This window comes from Taeniopygia guttata, chromosome 16 (assembly GCF_048771995.1).
Source record: "Taeniopygia guttata chromosome 16, bTaeGut7.mat, whole genome shotgun sequence".
NCBI classification, from domain to species: domain Eukaryota; kingdom Metazoa; phylum Chordata; class Aves; order Passeriformes; family Estrildidae; genus Taeniopygia; species Taeniopygia guttata.
In genome coordinates this window covers 638,794-658,449 of record NC_133041.1, presented here as the reverse complement: position 1 = coordinate 658,449, position 19,656 = coordinate 638,794, and the positions used below count along the sequence as shown (strand labels likewise).

Sequence of the window (19,656 nt, the reverse complement as noted above, 5' to 3'; positions counted from 1 at the left end):
TTAATGTTTTCGCTAGGGTTACCCAAATATTGTGGCTAGGCTGTGGGCTAATCCAGCCGAAGGCATACGGTACGGTGAGGAGCATCCAGGCAGCAGTGAGGACAGCACCAACGGAGACAATTTTCATCTTTGGACAAGGCTGGGGCTTCTGATAGGGAATATTCAGGCAGAAGTCGTCTGATTTTCAGGAGGTCTTGTGTTTGACTCAGGGGAGATCTTGTCACTGTTTGTGGGAGTAGTGTTTGCATTGCCTAGGTATGGTTTTATGTTTTTTCCTGGGTACCATCTTGGACCAGATGCATGCATACCCTTTACCCCAAGTAATCAACTGGAAAGGCCCAGAAATTTGATGTGTTTCTGTGTCCTTCACTAGCACTGGTGGTTTCTCAGTGAGCTTTGCTTGGGTGGTGTTTGCAAAGTGGCAAAGTATTGGCGGGTCATGCTCTGATGTTGTACAATTGAGGAAGATGATAATGTAGAGAGCCTTGGAAAGTCTCTCAACTGGAGATATGATTTTTATTTCTCTTCGCTGCTGATTGAGGACTCTTCGAGGGTTTGATGTGTCCTTTCCACAATTGATTGTCCTTTGGGATTTGCTGGTATGCCTTTTTTTGTGTTCTATTCCACATTCACTGAAAAACTCTCTTAACTTTCAAGAGGTATAGGCAGGTTCATTGTCTGTTTTGATTTGTTTTGGTACTCCCAGAGTAGCAAATGCAAGGAGGAAGTGCTTTATGGTGTGCTGTGTAGTTTCTCCTGGATGAGCTGATGCAAATATTGCTCCTGAAAACATGTCGACCGATATGTGTACGTATTTTGACCTTCCAAAAGGTGGGAAATGAGTTACGTCTGTCTGCCACAGCTGGCAGCTTTCAGTCCTCGGGGATTGGCTCCTGTCCCCATAGATGGTATCTGGTAATTTTGACAGTTCAAGCATGTGGCCACAATAGCTTTTGCTTGATCTTTTGAAAGCTTGAACATTCTGGTGAGGGCAGGTACATTTTGATAGTAAAATGGGTGTGACAACTTTGCCTGGGCAAAGATGTCAGGGACGTTGGCAGTTTCTATTGCCATGGCCAATGCGTCCGCTTTCCTGTTCCCTTCTGTGATGAAACCTGGCAGATCGGTGTGTGACCTCACATGCATTGTACGGTAAGGTTGCTTTCTGTGAGAGATTGAGCATGTTAATGACAAAATAAATTTGTGTAACTTTGGATTGGAAACCTCTTTGAGAAGAGCGTGTTCTGCTTTCATAGCTATACCTGCGACATACGCCAAATCTGTGACCAGATTAAAGGGTTTGTCTTTGAATTTCTCAAAGGCTCTGACAAGAGCTGCTAACTGCGCAATCTGTGGAGACCCCTCCACTATTTGGATGTCAGATTTCCGATTTTGGGTCTTAGGGTCTTTCCAAGTCATTACGGACTTGTGGGATGGCCCTGAGCCCTCTGTAAAAATTGTTAGAGCTTTGAGAGGTGTTTTACTTTGGACTAATTTTGGGATCAGATTGAAGACAGCATTAAAAAGTTCATGTTTTGGGATATGGATGGAAATTTGGCCTGTATAGCTGTCTAGGACAAATTGGAGGTTTTCATTGGTCTGGAGCAAATGCTCCAGGTCTCCAGTGGTCAGTGGCAAGTATATGCATGTGAACTCACACCCAGCAAGGGAGCAGAGGCAAGTTCTGGCTTATTTTCTTAAATGTCCCATGATTTCTTGGAAGGTGGTAATTGTCTTTGAAAGTTTGTTGTTTGTAAAGATCCATTGCAGTATCAATAGAGGGTCTCGGAGTTGAAGATCCCATTGGATAATCAGTCCGTAGAACCGGGGTGCTTTTCCCAGAATAATGAACTGGAAAGGCAGCTTGGGCTCGAAGTGATGGGCTTGGCGTGCAGACAGGGCTTCCTGGACCTTGGTGATGGTGTCTTGGGCTTCTGTTGTGAGCAGGCGTGGAGAGTCTAGGTCCTCGTTGCCATGGAGAAGGGTGAACAGGGGAGCGAGGTCCTCTGTTGTAATTTCTAGGAGGGGATGTACCCAGCTGATGGATCTGCACAGATTATGTAAGTCTCTCAGGGTTTTTGGGCCATCGTGGATGGCGAGCTGCTGGTCCTTTCCTGGATCTGGAATCCAAGATAAGCCCATGGGTTGGGTATTTTGTCACCATGGATCTCGAATCCTGACTTTTCTATGGTTTCAATTGTCTTTTTAACTGCTTTATCTAAGTAAGTTTTTTCCTGATGTACAGACCAGGATATCATCCATGTAGTGGTGGATGATTGCATCTGGAAATAGGTTCTGAACAGGAGACAGGATGTGAGCAACGTACCACTGGCATATAGTAGGCGAGACTTTCAATCCCTGGGGAAGATACAACCAATGGTATCTTTTGAGTGGAGCCTCTCTGTTAAGAGAGGGAACAGAGAAAGCAAACCATGGAGTGTCCTGGGGGTGCAGCGGAATGCTAAAGAAACACTTCTTAATATCTATGATGGCAAGTGTCCAGTCTTGAGGCAGCATCGATGGTGAAGGCAGGCCAGGCTGGAGGGGGCCCATGTCCTCGATGATCTCATTGATTTTGTGAAGGTTGTGGAGGAGCCTCCACCTGTCCATTCCAGGTTTTTGCAATAAGAAGACTGGAGAGTTCCAAGGGCTGGTGGTCTCGACGATGTGACCTTTGGCGAGCTGTTCTTCCACAAGGGCTTGTAGTGCATGCAGTTTTACTTTAGAGAGGGGCCATTGGTCAACCCAGTCTGGGTCTTGGCGTTTCCACGTGAGCCAAGGGGTATCTGGTAGTGTGTGCTCCTCAGTGGCCCCAGTCAGAAATCCTGACTGGGAATACATAGGAAAACTCCCCATTGGGATAGAACATCCCTGCCCCAAAGGGTGATGGGGGCTCTTACCACAAATGGGCAGATGGTTGCCAGCCTGCCTTCAGGCCCTTCAACGAGGATGTTGTGCTTGCTTTGCATGGACACTGTGGCTCCACCAATCCCTGAAATCATTCCTGCTACTGGTTGTAGTTCCCAGTGTGCCAGGCATTCTGTGCGAGCAATGATGGTCACGTCCACACCAGTGTCCAGCATCCCTGGGAGGTGGATCTTCCCTCATCTGTAGGACAGATCGCACTTGGTCCCACAACTTGTGCCCACATTGCTGTAGGGTTGAGAGGAAGCTGTTCCCTGTGATTCTTTGGGAGCAGAAAGGCTTGTGCGATCAGAATTCCTCGTGAAAGGAAAAATGGTGAGTCCGTACAGCACAGCTGGACCGAGATTTCTTGTCCTGGGTGCACTGTTTGTACCTTGAGAACAACAAAGATTTCCTCTGGGCTATGGACACCTATAATTAAAATGTCAAAAGAAGCCCATGCTTGCCTGTGGGAACACGATAAACATCCTTATTATTAAAGTCAATAGACAGAGCAGTTACCAACTGGCGCTGTGTTCCCATCTGTATCGCTCCGTGGGTTGGATCCATGTGGCCTGGGATCTCCTGGGATGATGCATGGCTGGATCTGGGTGGCTTTTGGTTTGTTGTCTTTGCGCGGGGCCTGGCTGCGCTCTGCTGGAAGTTTCCCAAACGCTGCTGGTAGCGCTGCTGGTTCTGGGGTCCTTGGTAGATGTTACGGAGGTTTTGGGTAGGTGACCTGTCTGGACAGTCCTTTATAAAATGTCCAAATTCCCCACAGTGATAGCAGCAGGCCTGGTCTTTGGAAGTTATTGCTGCAACTGCACCAGAAACTCCTTCTGCAATACCCTTAGCTACTGCTTGGGCCACTGTGTTTTCAGAGGACAGATGACGTGTACAGCTTTCCACCATTTGCTCTATGGTGGGTTCTGTGTCCAAGGGTAGGGCCCTCAGAATTGTTTTACATTGTTCATTTGCATTTGATAAGGCAAGCTGGCACAACAGTTCTTTTCTTGCCTTTGTGCTCTCTATCTGTTTTTCCAGAGCATCTTTAGTTCTGTCTATAAACTTGATAAAGCTTTCATCTACTTCTTGTTTAATACTAGAGAAGTGTTGGGTAGGGGTAGAGTCATCTGGGGTGAGGAGCAGGGAGGTTTTGCTGCAATAGCCAAGTCTTGTACTGCTCCTGAGGCAAGGTGTTAGCTTGGTCACAGGGTTTCTGTAAATGCCCTTCTCCAGCCAGCTGCTGGACTGTAAAATCTGGCCTATTTCCATCTTGAGCATAGGTGCCTGATAATGTTTTTAATTGTCTTTTCCAATGTCTTTCCCATAGCATATATTCTGCCGGGGAAAGAAGGCAGTGGGCAATGTTTTTAACATCGTAAGGTATCAAAATATGTGCTGAAAAGAGAGCTTCCAGAAAATTTCTAAAAATATGTGAACTTCTCCCATGTTCTTTGGCTATATTTCGTAGTTGTACCAGTTCTTTATTTGTGTTAGGTTCCCACGTTGTTTTAGTGGTGACCCCACCTCTTTTCCCCTTTATATAAACTGCTGGGAAGGCAGAAATTCTCTGAGCTAGTTCCCAATCCCCTGCCCGAGTCGCTTCCATTTTGATTAGAGCCCATGGATCAATGTCCTCTGTGTCAGAGTCGGACTCACTGTGCTCAGAGGAGGAGTGAGAGCGAGCAGGAGGTGCACTACGCTTTGTTGGGCGTGTTGGAGCGAGGGTTGGCAGGGGTGTGGGGGGCTGGACAGAGTGTGAGGGGGCAGCTGGCTGGGCTTGGCTAGAGGGAGGCAGCAGTGGAGCGGCAATGGCAGCGCCACTGTGGCACAGCCTGCGCAGGGCTGAGGTGCGTGGGGAAGTGGGGTGCCCCCGTGGGGGTCTCGGAGGTGCCGCTCGGGGGGCGCTGAGGGTGGGTGGGTGGGTGCAGCGCTTGGGGATGAGGGCAAGGGAGGAGCGGGGCAGAGGAGGCGGTGGGGCTGGGGGAGCTGCTGCCATCACGGCGGGGCTGCGGCGGGCAGGCAGGCAGGGATGGGAGCGGGCTGGGGAGAGCCGCAGCGGGGCTGGGAGGCACGGCTGCAGGGCTGGGGGAGTCACGGGGGCTGCGCGGAGGTTTTGGGGTGAGGCAGGGCGTTCCCGATGGAAACCGACACAGGTACAGCCCAACACTGAGCGGGGCACGGGGCGCGCAGCGCGCCGCGTGTTGCGGGACCGCGGAGCGGAATCCGCGCTCGCCGCGCCCGAGGGGGAGCGAGGGATGGGTGGGCTCCACGGACCCCGCGGGTGGGTGGGGTGGTACAATGTCTGTGTTCCCCGTCCCAGGGACTGAGAGAGCAATGTTATCTGGCAAATTAGCATTTGAAGGGACAGTGTCTGTTGAGAAAGATAAGGGTGGAATTTCCTCAGCAGAAGAAAGCTGCAGAGATTTGTTTTTTCGACTGCTTTAGTAATTGAGTGAAATAGAGGTCGAAACTTAGTTACAGAAAAGTTTTCATTAATTTGGAAACTGTACATTCCTGTCCCTACTGTGTCCCAAAAAGATTCTGAATCGATCATGTGTGTGTTCGTGTCTGGAAACAGGGCAAGAATCCATGTTATAAATTTTTTCAAGTTAGTTTTTGAAAGATTGCCTTTAGAGAAAGAAAAGCTGTTAGCAGAAAGGATTTGTAGGATTTGGAAATATAAGTCTCTCTCGTTCTGGGATCATTTTAATTTACTAGATTACTAGATTTTGGTCCCATTTCAGTATAGTTCCCTTCCCCCCACCCCAGCCCCCCCCCCCCCAGCAGTAAAAAGAAAAAAAAAAAAACAAACCAAAAAGAGACCCAAAATAAAAGCGTGCAAAAAGGCTGGTTTAAACTTACACTTCTTCAGCCAAATGTGGGACAAGGAACTGCTGCTTAGGTGCTCTGCCGTCCAACTGCTGAGGACCTCATCCCAGATGGCGATGTGCAGGTTCGTCGGACGCCTCTTCAGAAAACTTCTTCTATAACAGAGAAGTTAGCTTCAAGGGGTCATAGCCGGCTGAGGCAGTGACAATTCACGAGGAATGCTGCTCTCAGGGGTGCCAGGATGCCAGTGCTCCTTCGGGTGGCCACATAATGCACTCTGGGGTCCCAGGGGTCCATCTGACCCCCGGGCTGCCGCTGCCGTGGGTGTCCGGATAGCGCTGCGCTGTCAGGCTCAGCCTGTCTGGGTCCCTCGGCTCAGCTCCCAGCCACAGGCAACTTAGCGAGCACCTCTGGAGTGATTTCAGCTCTGTGAGTTCAGCTCTCAGTGATTTCGCTCTGTGCTCACAAGTGCCTCTGGCAGACACACAGGGACAGAGAGAGGAGAAGGCTGTATGTGGTTCCACAGCGATGTCCTTTATTGCCAGCTCCTCTGAAGGGATGCGGTGTCAGTTCTTCTGCCAAACTAGGCAGAAATGGGTGTTTTTATAGGGTACTGGGGTGTCAGAAATTGTCCAATTGCCAGGTTTGAGGAGAATATGACCGATATCCTTACAAAGAGATAAGAAGGGTCTGAATGTGGAAGAGGGGCTTCTTTGCTCCAGTCACCGTGACTTAGGCATTTCTTATCTTAGGCGAGTGACCACCAGGGAGGCCTTGCAGGGCCTCTGACTGCTGCAGTGGCACTACAGAACCTCATGGAACTGTGGGTCAGTTGTGACAATGTGGGTCCAAGGACATCACGGTGACACTATGGAGCCTCATGGAACCAAGGAGACCATTGCGACACTGTGGGGTCCCACGAAACCAAGGGAACATGGACAGGTCTGGCTGGCTGGGCCTCCTGGGGACCACCTGACAGGTCCGGCTGACCTTGGCATGTCGAGGGCTGCTTCTCATCTGCCCCTGAAGCACTGGAGCTCTGGGCTTTCATTCCTATGAGAGAGAACTGTCCTTCTCCTCCAGGGGCCCAGGGCCAAACCCGGGATTTCTTCTCCAAATGTCCTTATTGTTATGAACAAAACAACCTGGCTGGGACACTTGGCTTTGGCTAAGTAATGACATTGAAATGTTAATTAGCTAATTGTTCCTGGGAATCACCTACCTCCCCTCACACTCACTACCATTCTAGGACTGGGATGCAAAATAATCCAGTGGAATCATGGGAGGGGGTTTTGGGGATGAAAAACACCCCTAAATTGAAAAGATGGGCACAGTGGAGGGGGCTGGATGGGTGTGCTCGTTGGGGAAAAGGGAACCCCATCCCTAGTCTGTGTTTGACCTGTCACCATAACCTACAGAGGACCAGAGTGGACTGGGCTGTGGGAAGCAGGAGCAAAGCAGACACACACTTCCTGGTGCTGCCAGGAGGGAAGGAGAGGGACAGCTGCTGCTGGACTTCAGCAGCAGGCTCTGCACATCCCCTCACCCTTCGGCTACCAGAGTGCCAAGAGGAAAGGAGAGAGGACGGTCTGCTGGGACTTCAGATATGGACTGCACACCTCTTCACCTCCAGCTACCAGCATGCCACGGGGACTCCAGGGACAGACTCTGCATGCCTGCTCACCCTTCAGCGACCGGAGAAGCTACAACAGCGGGGGTGAGCTCCTTGTTGAGCCCCCTGCCGAGCTGACTTTTTAATAAAGAGCTGACTATTAATAAAGGCATAGACCCTGTTCATTTCACTTATATTGCAAGGATTGTTTCCAGATGAAATCTGCCAGGACAGACAGGTCTGGCTTCCTTGGCCACCCAGGGGCCACCTCAAATCTGCCTTTCAAACAGCGGACCATGTGCTTTTCTTTCTTATGAGAAAAAAATATCCATCTCAACCAGGCACCCATGGCCAAAATTGGGGATCTGCCTCCAAAATTCTCTATATCTAAGGATAGCTCCCAGACAAAAGCTGCCAGGGGAGACAAGTCTGGCTGGCCTTGGCTTCCTGAGGGCTGGCACTCATCTGCCTGTGAAACACTGGGGCTCTGTGCTTTCCTTCCTAATGAAAAGAATTAATCTTCCTGTCCAGGCACCTGCAGCCAAAACTGAGATTCCACCTCCAAAATGCCCTATGTCCAAGGACAGCCCCTAGATGAAAGGTGCCAGGAGAGACAGGTCTGGCTGGCTTGGCCTAAGGGTGATCACCTCTCATCCAGAACACTTGGACTTTACTCTTCTCTTTCCTATAGGAAAAAATCATTCATCCTGTCATCGCCAAAACTGGGATTCCACCTCCAAAACTCCATACATCCGAGGATTGCTCCCAAGTGAAATCAGCCAGGAGAGACAGGTCTGGCTGCCCTTGGCCCCTTGGGGGCTGCCTCTCATCTGCGTTTGAAACACTGAGGCTCTGTGTTTTCCTTCCTATGCAAAAGAGCCCTCCTTCTTATCTACACAGAAATGGCCAAAACTGGGGTTCCACCTCCCAATTTCCCTATACCCAAGGGTTGCTTCCAGCCCAAATCTGCCAGTACCATCAAGGCTCCTGGAGCACAGGGGCTCTGTGCTTTCCTTGCTGTGGAAAAGAACTCTCGACCTTTTCTGATGCCTATTGCCAAAACTGACACTCTGCCTAAAAATTTTCCTGTGTGCAAGAGTATCTCCCAGAAAATAACCTGCCAGCTCTAGCTGGCCTTTGCCTCTGGTGGTCACCTCTCATCTGCCCCTGAAGCACTGGGGCTCTGTTCCTTCATTCCTATGGAAAAGGATTGGTCTTCATGTCCAGGGTCCATGGCCAAAATTAGAATTTGGCCTCCCAAATTCCGTATATCCAAGACTTGCTCCCAGACAAAAGTAGACAGGACAGACAGGTCAGGCTGGCCCTGTCCTCTGGTGATTTTCTTAGACTCTGAGCTGAATGTTTTCATTTGAAAACACCTTGGAGAGGGCCCAGAGATCTCCCAAGGAGGGGTTCTGAGGCCTCCAGCACATGACCACTGTATATGGACAAAGGAGCTCTGTGCTCTGTGCTGCTGTGGTGGTTTTGCATCACAGAAGTGATGTCCTGAGAGAAGCTGCTAGCAGTTTCCTCCGTGTCTGACAAAAAAAACCAATCAGTAATTAGCTTTGAGAGCTGACAATCTGTTAAACCACTAAGCAAACTGCAGACGCCTCTGTGCAGACCCAAGTTGAAGATGAGAAAGCCTGGCTGGGTCTCTCTCCCCTCTGGCCCCAAAGAGGTGCCAAGGCCGGCCCAGCCCCGTCTCGGCCGTGGGGCCGGGCGGCTCCTGCCGTGGGGCCGGGCCCCTTCCCAGGGAGCCGCCAGGCCCCATCGGCTGCCGGGCAGGGCAGGGGAGGCCGCGGGGCCGAGGCCGGGCCGTGGCTGCGGGTGCTGACATCTGGCCGCTGCCGAGCCCTGCCCCGCCGCCAGCCCGGGCCCAGCCGGGATCCGCCGGGCCCCAGGAGCAGCCCCGGGCCGGGCCGGCTCGGCCGAGGCTCTGCCGCCCTTGGGCTTCGCCCGCAGCCAGCGGGCAGGGGAGGAGAAGCCATCGGCCCCGGCCGTGCTGCTGCTGGGCTCTGGCCTGGCTGCTGAGATCCTGGCCCTGCCCCAGCGCGGCCCAGCCTGACACAGCCCCAGCGCAGCCGCTGCAGAAACCTCCATGGGAAAACAGCTCCGGCCGCAAGGACCGAGCCCGGCTGGGCTCACGGAACCATCTGCAGCCCCGGGCAGATATTGACTCTGCCAGTGCTGCCATCCTGCCTCCAGTGAGAGAAAAGGACACAGGGCAGGCACACAGAGGGGCAACATGAACCCACTGAGGTCAGTGAAGAGGTTGTTGAGTCCCACATAGGAGGGGTGAGGAGATGCCTTGATTCTGGGGCTGAAATCCTCTGGTAAAGCTATGGAGAAGGATGTCATTGATACATCAGACTCTCTTTTTCCCTATAATGCATTGAAAAATATGGGGAGATGACTTGTTTCAGCAAAGGCCTCCATGCTAAAGTAAGCAAATGTTGCAGTAGCTGTGATCCCATAAGAAGTTTGAAAAGAAAAAAAAGAGTGATGAGACCCTGTGCCCCCAGGGAGAGAAGAGGAAGACCTCTGTTCCCAGAGATGAAGATGATTTCAGACATAGATGAAGAGAACCTTTGCTCTTAAATAGCTGATCTTGAAACTAATACCCCATAAGTTAACATGGACTATAAACAGAGCTGTGGGAAAAGCTGTGAAAAAAATGAGAGTGACTTGACAATTGCAGATTTTTCTGGGCAGTTGCTGTTCGTGGAAATGAAAAGCCATGAGATAACTGTTTTCTTGTGGAGAAGTGTCAATAACGTTAACAAGAGGAACTTCTCCTGCTAAGTTAACTGAAGCAAGACTATTCTAGAGGTAGTGAACTGACTGAAAATTTTAGGTTTTTTCTCTTTACATTGTCAGGTTGTATGGAGAGAGGAAGTGTTCTGAAAAAATTGTCTGATTCCTATTACTCTTTCTTTTAGTTACTGTTAATAAACTTTTCTTTACACCCATTTAAAGTTTTAAGCAAACTTTTCCTTTCTCCTAATCCTACCTCAGAGCAGGAAATGAGTAAGTATATTCTAGTGAGTGCACTGGTAATTAGCCAACGTTGAACCCACCCCACTAATTGATGCATTGGCCAAGATATCTTAAAATTATGAACAAAAATCACTACAGAAACGCCCTGATTAATTGCCTCAGACAAGAGGGAAATGACGGCAGAGCCATGGTTTGTCAGGACTTGCTTGATCCTAATGAGCCCCATGGTGCATTTGGAGCTGAGCCCTGAAACCTCAGGGCCTGAGAGGAGATTGCACAAGCCTTTCCAGGACTCAAAGTCAAAAGAAAGCCCCAAAGTGGTTGGAGTCTCAGAGCATGAATGGGTCCCACTGAGGTCCATCCCCAACACAGGCTCCTCATGGACTCCTTGGACGAGAGAACGGGAGGCTGAGATGGCACAAAAACCTCTCAGAGACTCAAAATGGCACAAAAACCTCTCAGTGTGGAAAGGAAAGTCCAAAGTACCTTAAAAACCCTGAGTATCTCAAAGCATTAATGAGCTCCACTGAGTGTCAGTACAAAGCTCTCTAGGGACTCCTTAAAGCAGATAATTGGGGCCATGATTGCACAAACCTCTCACAGAGGCTGGATCAAAAGGGAAACACCAAGTACCTTAAAAGAACTGAAGTACCTTGAAGCATTAATGAACCCCAGTGAGTGTTGCTCCTGACAAAGCCTCTCCAGGGACTAATTAAAGTAGATAATTGGAGGCCATGATTGCAGAAAGCTCTCAGAGACTCCAAGTCAAAAGCAAAAGCCAAAGTCCTTTGAAAAACCTGCAGTCCCTGGGAGCATGAAGGAGCCCCCAGGGCCATTGCTGACCAAGGATCCCCAGGGACTCCTTCCAGCAGATCCTTGAGGCCACTGGGATGTGGGCTAGGGGGGTTGCTGAGCGCAGGACCAGGGGCTGACAGTGCCCAGCCTGGCTGGGGCTGTGCCAGGAGGCCCCATGGCCTCAGGACAAGGTGTCTCCTCACAGCCCTTGGTGGCACAGACCCTGCTGTGCCCCAGGGCACCAAGACTTGGCTTCTCTTTGTCCCCACCAGTCATCAGTGCCTCCAGTTCTCTGCTCTTCCTGGGGCCTGGGGACACTTTCTCAGTCGTGTCCCTCAGTGGGACCCATTAAAAGTCAGAGAAACTTTGGAGTTGGAGTCTGACTTGGAGTTCTGGAGAGGTTTCTGCAGCTCCCTCTCAGGGCCTGATGTTCAGGGCCTGAGCACAAAGCCCCAGAGGGTCATTAAAGTCCTTGTGCTGTGTCTGTGCTGCTGAGCTGGGCCGGGCTCCTGGCACAGAGGGAGATCCTGGTAACCAAGGAGAGCTTCAAAAGCACATTTCTCTTGCTGAGCAGCTCTTCTCCCAACCCAGCAGGGCTGGGGCACTGCCTGCAGCCAGCCCGGGCACAGCACAGAGGCACAGAGAGCTTCAATCAGTCAGGGCTGGGAAGGGCTGAGAAGTGCCTGGGGCAGAATCACTGCCAGCCCTTGGCACAGGAACCTCTGGCTGCAGGACAATGCAGCTGCAGCTCCTGCAGTGATCTCCTAAAGCTGGAACATCCCAATGCCCACAGACCCTGTGAGTACATTCTGTGCTTATCTCTTGTGCAGAGCAGCCAGAGTGAGTGAATGTGAGCAGTGATAACAAAAATTGGGACAAAGAAGGCCCTGGACTTACTCCAACAGGTTGAGCCAGGGGCGTGTAACTGGGGAAACTGAATCTCCTATTGGATGTTCCTGTTAGATATCCTAAATAATCAACCTTAATAAATTGTTGAAATCAGGGGCTGAGTGTGCCCCATTCCCACTGGGACACCTGGAAGCTTCCAAGAAAGGTCTGGTGTTGCTATCGTGCTGGCGCGGTAGTGTGGAGAAAGGGTTTTAGAAAGGCCTTGGGAATGGGAAACTGATGAAAAGAGACATTTATGTATGCCCCATTGTTTCGGGAAAGTTTCGCTTCAGCATTTCTCTGTAAACCCCTTTTTCCCCACCCCTGAGCAGTTCCCATTGGACCCGACCCCTGGGGTGGTTCTGATGAGCCCATGCTGGACACTGTCTCTATTGTTTAGACCTTATCTCTTAATTTTGCTGTATAAAACTGTATCTGGGCAGTAGCCCAGGGAAAAGCCAGGGAATCTCAGGAAAACGGAAAGCTGGACAAGACAAACGCAGATCTGAACCAATGTGGTTAATCAAACGTTCTCCATTTATTCAAGATAAGATGGTAGTTTATATAAGCTTCTACATAGTTTACAAAAACAAAGACACTCTGATTGGCAAGCTAACATTGTTTACCTTTTCCTTAAAACAGCCTATACCTTACACTATGAAACCTATACTAATTCACACCCAGACAGCCCAGTGGTCCCCATCACACCTTAAGACTATTTCTATCTGCGCCACAAGCTCTGAATTTCTAGCTGTGTCAGAGGCTTGAAGGCCTCGCAAGGCCCAAATCTGAGGCCTAGACTGGAGTAGCTCAAATCTCATAACTCATGTCCTCTTTCTCTCAAAAATGCTGCAACACCAGGGTCTTTTGTCCCTGCAACCGTTCAGGCAATACAATCTCTCTGGACTGCACACAACTGACCTCTCTTCGTCTCTTTATCTCGACTCCTTGCGGCGACCGAGGCGCACCGCCGCTCGGACCGTGCAAACCCAGCTGCTGCCTGGTGAGCCCAGTGCAGCGGGACCGCGGCAAACCCCGGTCCCCTGAGGGGACAGCGAGCCGGAGGGGTCCCGGGGGGCCGGGGAGGGACGGGGGACAGCCGCAAGTGACCCCCGGAAGCCGCAGTCTGGTTTTTACTTTACTGTTCTAACACTGTTGCAAGGGGTTTTTTTCTCTTTTTATGATAGACAACAGTGGGATGAGAGAAGCAGAACAGGAATTTTAATCCCAGAATGACAGAACATTCTGAGTTGAAAGGGACACACAGGATCATCAAAGTCATGCTTGAACATTTACAGAGACTCCAGAACTGTGACTTTGGGTGGTCATCCTCTCTGCTGGGAGCCTCCCAAAGGGCCTTCAGCCACTCCTCAGCCCTGGACAGCAGCAGCATCACCTCTGCAGGGCCCAGCAGGGCTCTCCTGAGCTGCCCTTGCCCAGGTGCACACAGAGCCTGCCCCAGCCAGGGCCCTGCACACAGGCAGGTTTCTGTAGGGCCGGGCCGAGGGCACACAGGGTGGGATGGGCTCTGTGAGCGCTGGCAGGGACAAGGCACCTCTCAGGAGGGGATGTCCAGGCCCAGGGAAATGCTCAGGGAAGCAGAGGGGGCTGAACAGAGCACTGCCGGGGCAGGAGGGCACTGTTGGTGTGTGGGAGGTGCCGGGCACAGCTGGGCACGGGAACACTGTCCTGAGTGCCCAGCTGTCTCTGCCCTCTCAGGCACAGCACCACAACATCTTCTCTTGTTTCTGCACTCCCCTGATATTGTCACTGTTATCTGGGGCTCTCAGGGTGACTCTGGAATTTGCAGCAGCTGAGTCAGGCACTGCTCTTGGCATTCCTGCTAGGCAGGGGTGTCCATGGGAATGGGGTGTCCACGCTTCCCTGGGACCTGTGGGGCTATGGGCAAAGCAGTCCATGGGAAAGGGGAATGAGCTGAGCCCCTCCCTGAGATCCCCTCATGGGCACAGCCTGGGATCTCCTTGCTGTGCCCTTCCCAGCTCTGAGCTGCCCTCCTGGGTGCAGATCTGTGCCAGGGCCTCTGGGAGCTCCCTGAATGTCCCACGGGGAAGTGCAGAGCTGACACAGCTGAGGAAATGCTGCTGGGCTGGCCAAACGAGCCGTGAGTGTCCTTGGAACAAGGGGGTGCTGAGACCTTGCCCAGAGATCTTTGGAGAGGCTGAGACATTCAGCGATCCCTCTGCTCTGGGCAGGGTCTGGTTTATCCCAGGGTGAGCTGGGAGTGTGATCGTGCTCTGATTGCAGCCAACGGTTTTCCCAGAGCAGGAACAAGGGTAGGTGCGTCCCAGCAGGACAGTCTACAGGGAATGGCTCACGTTTGGCTCCAAGCAGCCTCTCCTGACTTGTCCCTGTCCTTTCTCCATGAACAGGTGCCCATGTGCAGCCACAGCAAATGTCCAACAGCAGCTCCATCAGCCACTTCCTCCTGCTGGCACTGGCAGACACGCGGCAGCTGCAGCTCCTGCACTTCTGCCTCTTCCTGGGCATCTCCCTGGCTGCCCTCCTGGGCAACGGCCTCATCATCAGCGCCGTAGCCTGCGGCCACCACCTGCACACGCCCATGTTCTTCTTCCTGCTCCACCTGGCCCTCAGCGACCTGGGCTCCATCTGCACCACTGTCCCCAAAGCCCTGCACAATTCCCTCTGGGACACCAGGGACATATCCTACACAGGATGTGCTGCTCAGCTCTTTTTCCTTCTGATCTTCATGTCAGCAGAGTATTTCCTCCTGACCATCATGTGCTACGACCGCTACGTGTCCATCTGCAAACCCCTGCACTACGGGACCCTCCTGGGCAGCAGAGCTTGTGCCCACATGGCAGCAGCTGCCTGGGCCAGTGCCTTTCTCAATGCTCTCATGCTCACAGCCAATACATTTTCCCTGCCCCTGTGCCATGGCAATGCCCTGGGCCAGTTCTTCTGTGAAATCCCCCAGATCCTCAAACTCTCCTGCTCCAAATCCTACCTCAGGGAACACTGGGTTCTTGTGGTTACTGTCAGTTCATCGTCGTGTTGTTTTGTGTTCATTGTTTTCTCCTATGTGCAGATCTTCAGGGTCGTACTGAGGATCCCCTCTGAGCAGGGACGGCACAAAGCCTTTTCCACCTGCCTCCCTCACCTGGCTGCGGTCTCCCTGTTCCTCAGCACTGCAGTGTTTGCTCACCTGAAGTCTCCCTCCATGTCCTCCCCATCCCTGGATCTGGCCCTGTCAGTTCTGTACTCGGTGGTGCCTCCAGCCCTGAACCCCCTCATCTACAGCCTGAGGAACCAGGAGCTCAAGGCTGCAGTGTGGACACTGATGACTGGATGCTTTCAGGAACATTAAACTGCTGGCCAATTTCTGCAAATCACTTGTACTAAAAGTCATCTTTGATACTTCTTGTTCTTTTCCATTTGGAGGTTCTTTTTCTTTGTTTTACATTATAATGTTGTCCACAAGGAAATGTCATTGATTGTGCCATTTCTCATCCTTTTTCTCTCCACCTTCCCTGTGGCCCCAGACTGTGTCAATTAGGGTCTGTGCTCTTGGTGGCTTTCCAGGATCTAAAGGATCTCCCAGCAGAGTTTTCTGCAGAGATGCTCTTTTGTTGCCTTCTCTGGAGCTGCAGCAGCAATGTCTGTGTGCAGAGCTGGGGGCAGATCAGTGCTGGCACAGCAGCTCTGCTCCTGCTGGCCACACCATTCCTGATCCAGGCCAGGAGCCATTGGCCTTCTTGGCCACCTGGGCACACGGCTGGCTCATGTCCAGCCTGCTGTCCATCAGTCCCTGCAGGTCCCTTTCTGCCTGGCTGCTGTCCAGCCACTCTGTCCCCAGCCTGTAGCGCTCCAGGGGTTGTTGTGGCCAAAGTGCAGGACCCGGCACTTGGACTTGTTAAACCTCACCTTGTTGGATTTGGGCCCTGGATGCAGCCTGTCCAGGGCCCTCTGCAGAGCCCTCCTTCCCTCCAGCAGATCAACACTCACATCCACCTTGGTGTCATCTGCAAAGATGTCCTTTGTTCCAAGGGGCCCTCAGTGTCACAATGTCCCTTTGGTTACACCAGGCCCTGCACTGTCACACTGGGCTCCTTGGTTCCATGGGCCAAAATGTGACAATGGACTCCTTGGTTCCATAGGACCCCAAAATGTGGCAATGGACTCCTTGGTTCCACGGGGCTTCACAGTGTCACAATGTTCTCGTTGGTGCCGCAGTTTCACAGTGGCCCCTTGGTTCCATGGGGCCCCAGGGTGTCACAAAGGCCCCATGGTCACATGAGGTCCCACACTGTCACAATGCTCTCCGTGGTTCCACAAATGCCCTCAGTGTCACAATGGACTCCTTGTTTCCATGAGCCTACACAGTGTCACAGTGGCCTTCCAGATTCCTTGAGGCCCCAGAGTGTCACAGTGGCCCCTTGGTTACACAAGGTCCTGCAGTGTCACAATGTCCCCTGGGTTCCATGAGGCCTGGCAGTGTCAGAATGGCCCCTTGGTTCCACTGGGCCCTGGACTCTCCCAATGCTCTCCTTGGTTTTGCAGTGTCACAATGGTGAAACCCCTCGGTCACACGAGGCCCCGCAGTGTCACAATGGCCTCTGTGGTTCCACCAGGACCCAGTGTCACGGGGACTCCCTGGTTCCATTTGGCCCCAGAGCACCACAATGGAGCCCTGGTTCTATGGGGCTGCACAGTGTCACCATGGTCCTCTTAGTTCCACGAGGCCCTGCAGGGTCGTAATGGTCCCAGGGTGTCCCAATCATCACAGAATAACAGACTCAAATAGGTTGGAAAAGACCTTTGGGATCATCAAGTCCAACCAATGCCCTAATACCACCTTGTCACCCAGACATGCCACTGAGTGCCACTGGAGAGGGACAGTGACTCTGCCACCTCCCCCCTGGCCTGCCCATTTCAATGCCCACTCACCCTTTCTGTGAAGAACATCTTCCTCTTGTCCAGCCTAAACCTCCCCTGGTGCAGCTGAAGGCTGTGTCTCCTTGTGCTGCCCTCCAGCAGATCCACACTCACACCCAGCTTGGTGTCACCTGCAAATTTGGGGATGGTGGGCTCGATCCCCTCCCCCAGATCATCGGTGAAGATGTTAAACAGGACTGGGCCCAACACAGATCCCTGGGGACAGCACCAGGGACTGGACACCAGCTGGGTGCAGCACCATCCCCACCCCTCTCTGGGCCCAGCCTCCAGCCAGCTCTTCCATCTCCCAGCCAGGAGGGAACCTGCCCAAGCTGTGGGCTGCAGCTTTTCCAGGGAATGCTGTCACAGACAGTGTCAAAGGCTTTGCTGAAGTCCAGATGGACACATCCACAGCCTTTCCCACATCCACAGGTGGGTCACCTGGTTATAAAAGGAGATCAGGGTGCTCAGGCAGGACCTGCCCCACTAAATCCACGCTGGCTTGCTCTGACCCCTCGGCCATCCTGTGGGTGCCCTGTGGTGGCACTCAAGGTGATCTGTTCCATAACCTTGCCGGGCACCGAGGTCAGGCTGACAGGCCTGGAGTTCCCCAGATCCTCCTTCCAGCCCTTCTTGGGGATGGGCTCACACTGGCACCTCCAGTGCTCTGGGACCTCCCTGGTGAGCCAGCACTGATGGTAAATGGTGGGGAACAGCTTGGGGAGCTCATCCACCAGCTCCCTCATCCCCCTAGGATGGATCCCATCCCCTCCCATTCACCTGTGAGCATCTGAGTGGCTCAGCAGGTCAGCAGCTGCTTCCTCCTGGATTACAGGGGGCTGTTCTGCTCCCTGTGCCCATCTACCAGCTCAGGAGAACTCTTGTCCTGAGGACAACCTGTCCATATGTTGAAAATCGAGACAAACAAGATGTTAAGTAGCTCAGCCTTTTCCTTATCTTTAGTTACTATGTTCTGCACTGTTTCCAATAAAGACTAGAGGTTAGCCTCCCTCCTTTTGCTGTAAATTTTTTAATAAAAACATTATTTAGTCATTTTACAGAAGCTGCCTGGTTAAGTTCTAATTAAGCTTTCATCTCTCTCTTTTTCTTTCTGCATAACCTAACAACATCCTTAAACACTTCCTGCATCACCAGTCCTTTTTTCCCAAGTTCCCACAAAAGCTCCATGGGCAGCCAGGCCAGTCATTTTCCTCACCAGCTCATCCTTTGCCCCACTGGGACAGGCTGCTCCTTCCTCCTTAAGATTACTTTCTAGAAATGTGTCCATCCTCCCTGGAGCCCTTGGTTTTCAAGGGCTGTTTCCCTTAAAAAAAATCAGGACATGATTCGAGACTCCCTAAATCAGCATCCTAAACAGGCCAAAGTCTGCCCTTCCTATTTCCAGTGTGGAAGTTTTGTTGCTGCCCCTCCTTCTTTCACAGATCATTGAAAACTTGATTATTTCATGGTCACCGTGCCCCAGGCAGCCTCCGACCCCCACATCTGCCACCAGCCCTTCTCTGTTTGTGAGCAGCAGGAGACAGAGCTTTCCTTGGGAGTGGAGTGTTACCAAAAATTTGGTGAAACAGAAAACTCCTTAACACCAGTGCAGCATTAAGAAGCAGCATTCTTTATTCAGCAGGATGCACAGGGGATCGCTCCTCCCAAAGCTGAGCATGCTGAGTGCAGGAAAGTTTCTCTTCATATTCTGTATTTGGCACATATATTCCCTGTAACATCAGAGCTGGCTGTGACATCAATGGGCAGACTATGACATCAGAGACCAGCTGTGTGACACTAGAGAATGGGCTGTGACATCTCAGAGCAGGCTGTGACATCACAGAATTGTCTGTGACATCAGAGATCAGCTGTGTGACACTACAGAATGGGCTGTGACATCTCAGAGGGGCTGTGTAACATCCCAGGAGGGCTCTGTGAGGTCACTGGGTTGGTCACTCCACCCCAGCTCCCCCTCACAGTTTCTCCCAACAAGTCCAATGCTGTTCATGCCCAGCAGGGTCCCTGTCCCCCGGCATCCCCCGGTCCACCTGGAGCCACAGCCTCCACCAAAGGATGTTCCACAGGATCCACCCCAGAGCCTGACACGGGCACAAGGGGCCAGGGCTGTGTGACCAGGACATCAAGGACATGGATTATCCAGGTCCCTGTGGCCTGGGCTGGGTTCACCAGGGCAGGAAAGATGTCTGGGAGCTGGAGCAGGGTTAGGGAAGGGCCTCCAAGGTGGGGCTGGAGCCCTTGGGCTGTGAGCAGAGGCTGAGGGAGCTGGGCTTGTCCAGCCCGGAGCAGGGAAGGCTGAGGGGCTCCTCATCGCAGCCTGGCAGTGCCAGCAAGGAGGGGATGGAGAACACAGAGCCAGGCTCTTCACCAGGGGGGCTGGTGGGAGAGAAAAGCCAATGGGTGGAAGGGGAAAGAGGGGAGATCAGCCAGGTCAGGAGGAGATGAAATGAGTCAGGCTGGTTTCAGCATTTCCTCAACACCAAAAGCAGCCTGACCTCCCTTCTCCATCCACCACTGACAGCTTTGAAAATCAGGAATTGTTTGAGCTGTTTTGCCCCACTCCAGGATGAGCATCCTGATACAAGAACTTAATTGTGCCTATATCTATCACAGAACCACGTTTGCCTGAAATTCATTCTAGCATGGAAATCACTTGTGGATGGTGGACTCATCAGATGCTGCTGGGATGT

General features: G+C 52.1%; 1 protein-coding gene and 1 pseudogene across 1 annotated transcript in view; one reads left to right on the top strand and one right to left on the bottom strand.

The window, feature by feature from the left end:
• Positions 1-2,671, top strand: part of LOC140685207 (tonsoku-like protein) — an 81,947-nt gene extending 79,276 nt beyond the window's left edge. The window contains exon 4 of the mRNA XM_072936478.1: positions 2,616-2,671. Within this exon, the coding sequence (XP_072792579.1) occupies positions 2,616-2,671 (56 nt within the window). The remainder of the gene's footprint in view (positions 1-2,615) is intronic.
• The window catches only part of LOC140685172 (uncharacterized), a 655,070-nt pseudogene that overhangs the window by 340,667 nt on the left and 294,747 nt on the right, over positions 1-19,656 (bottom strand).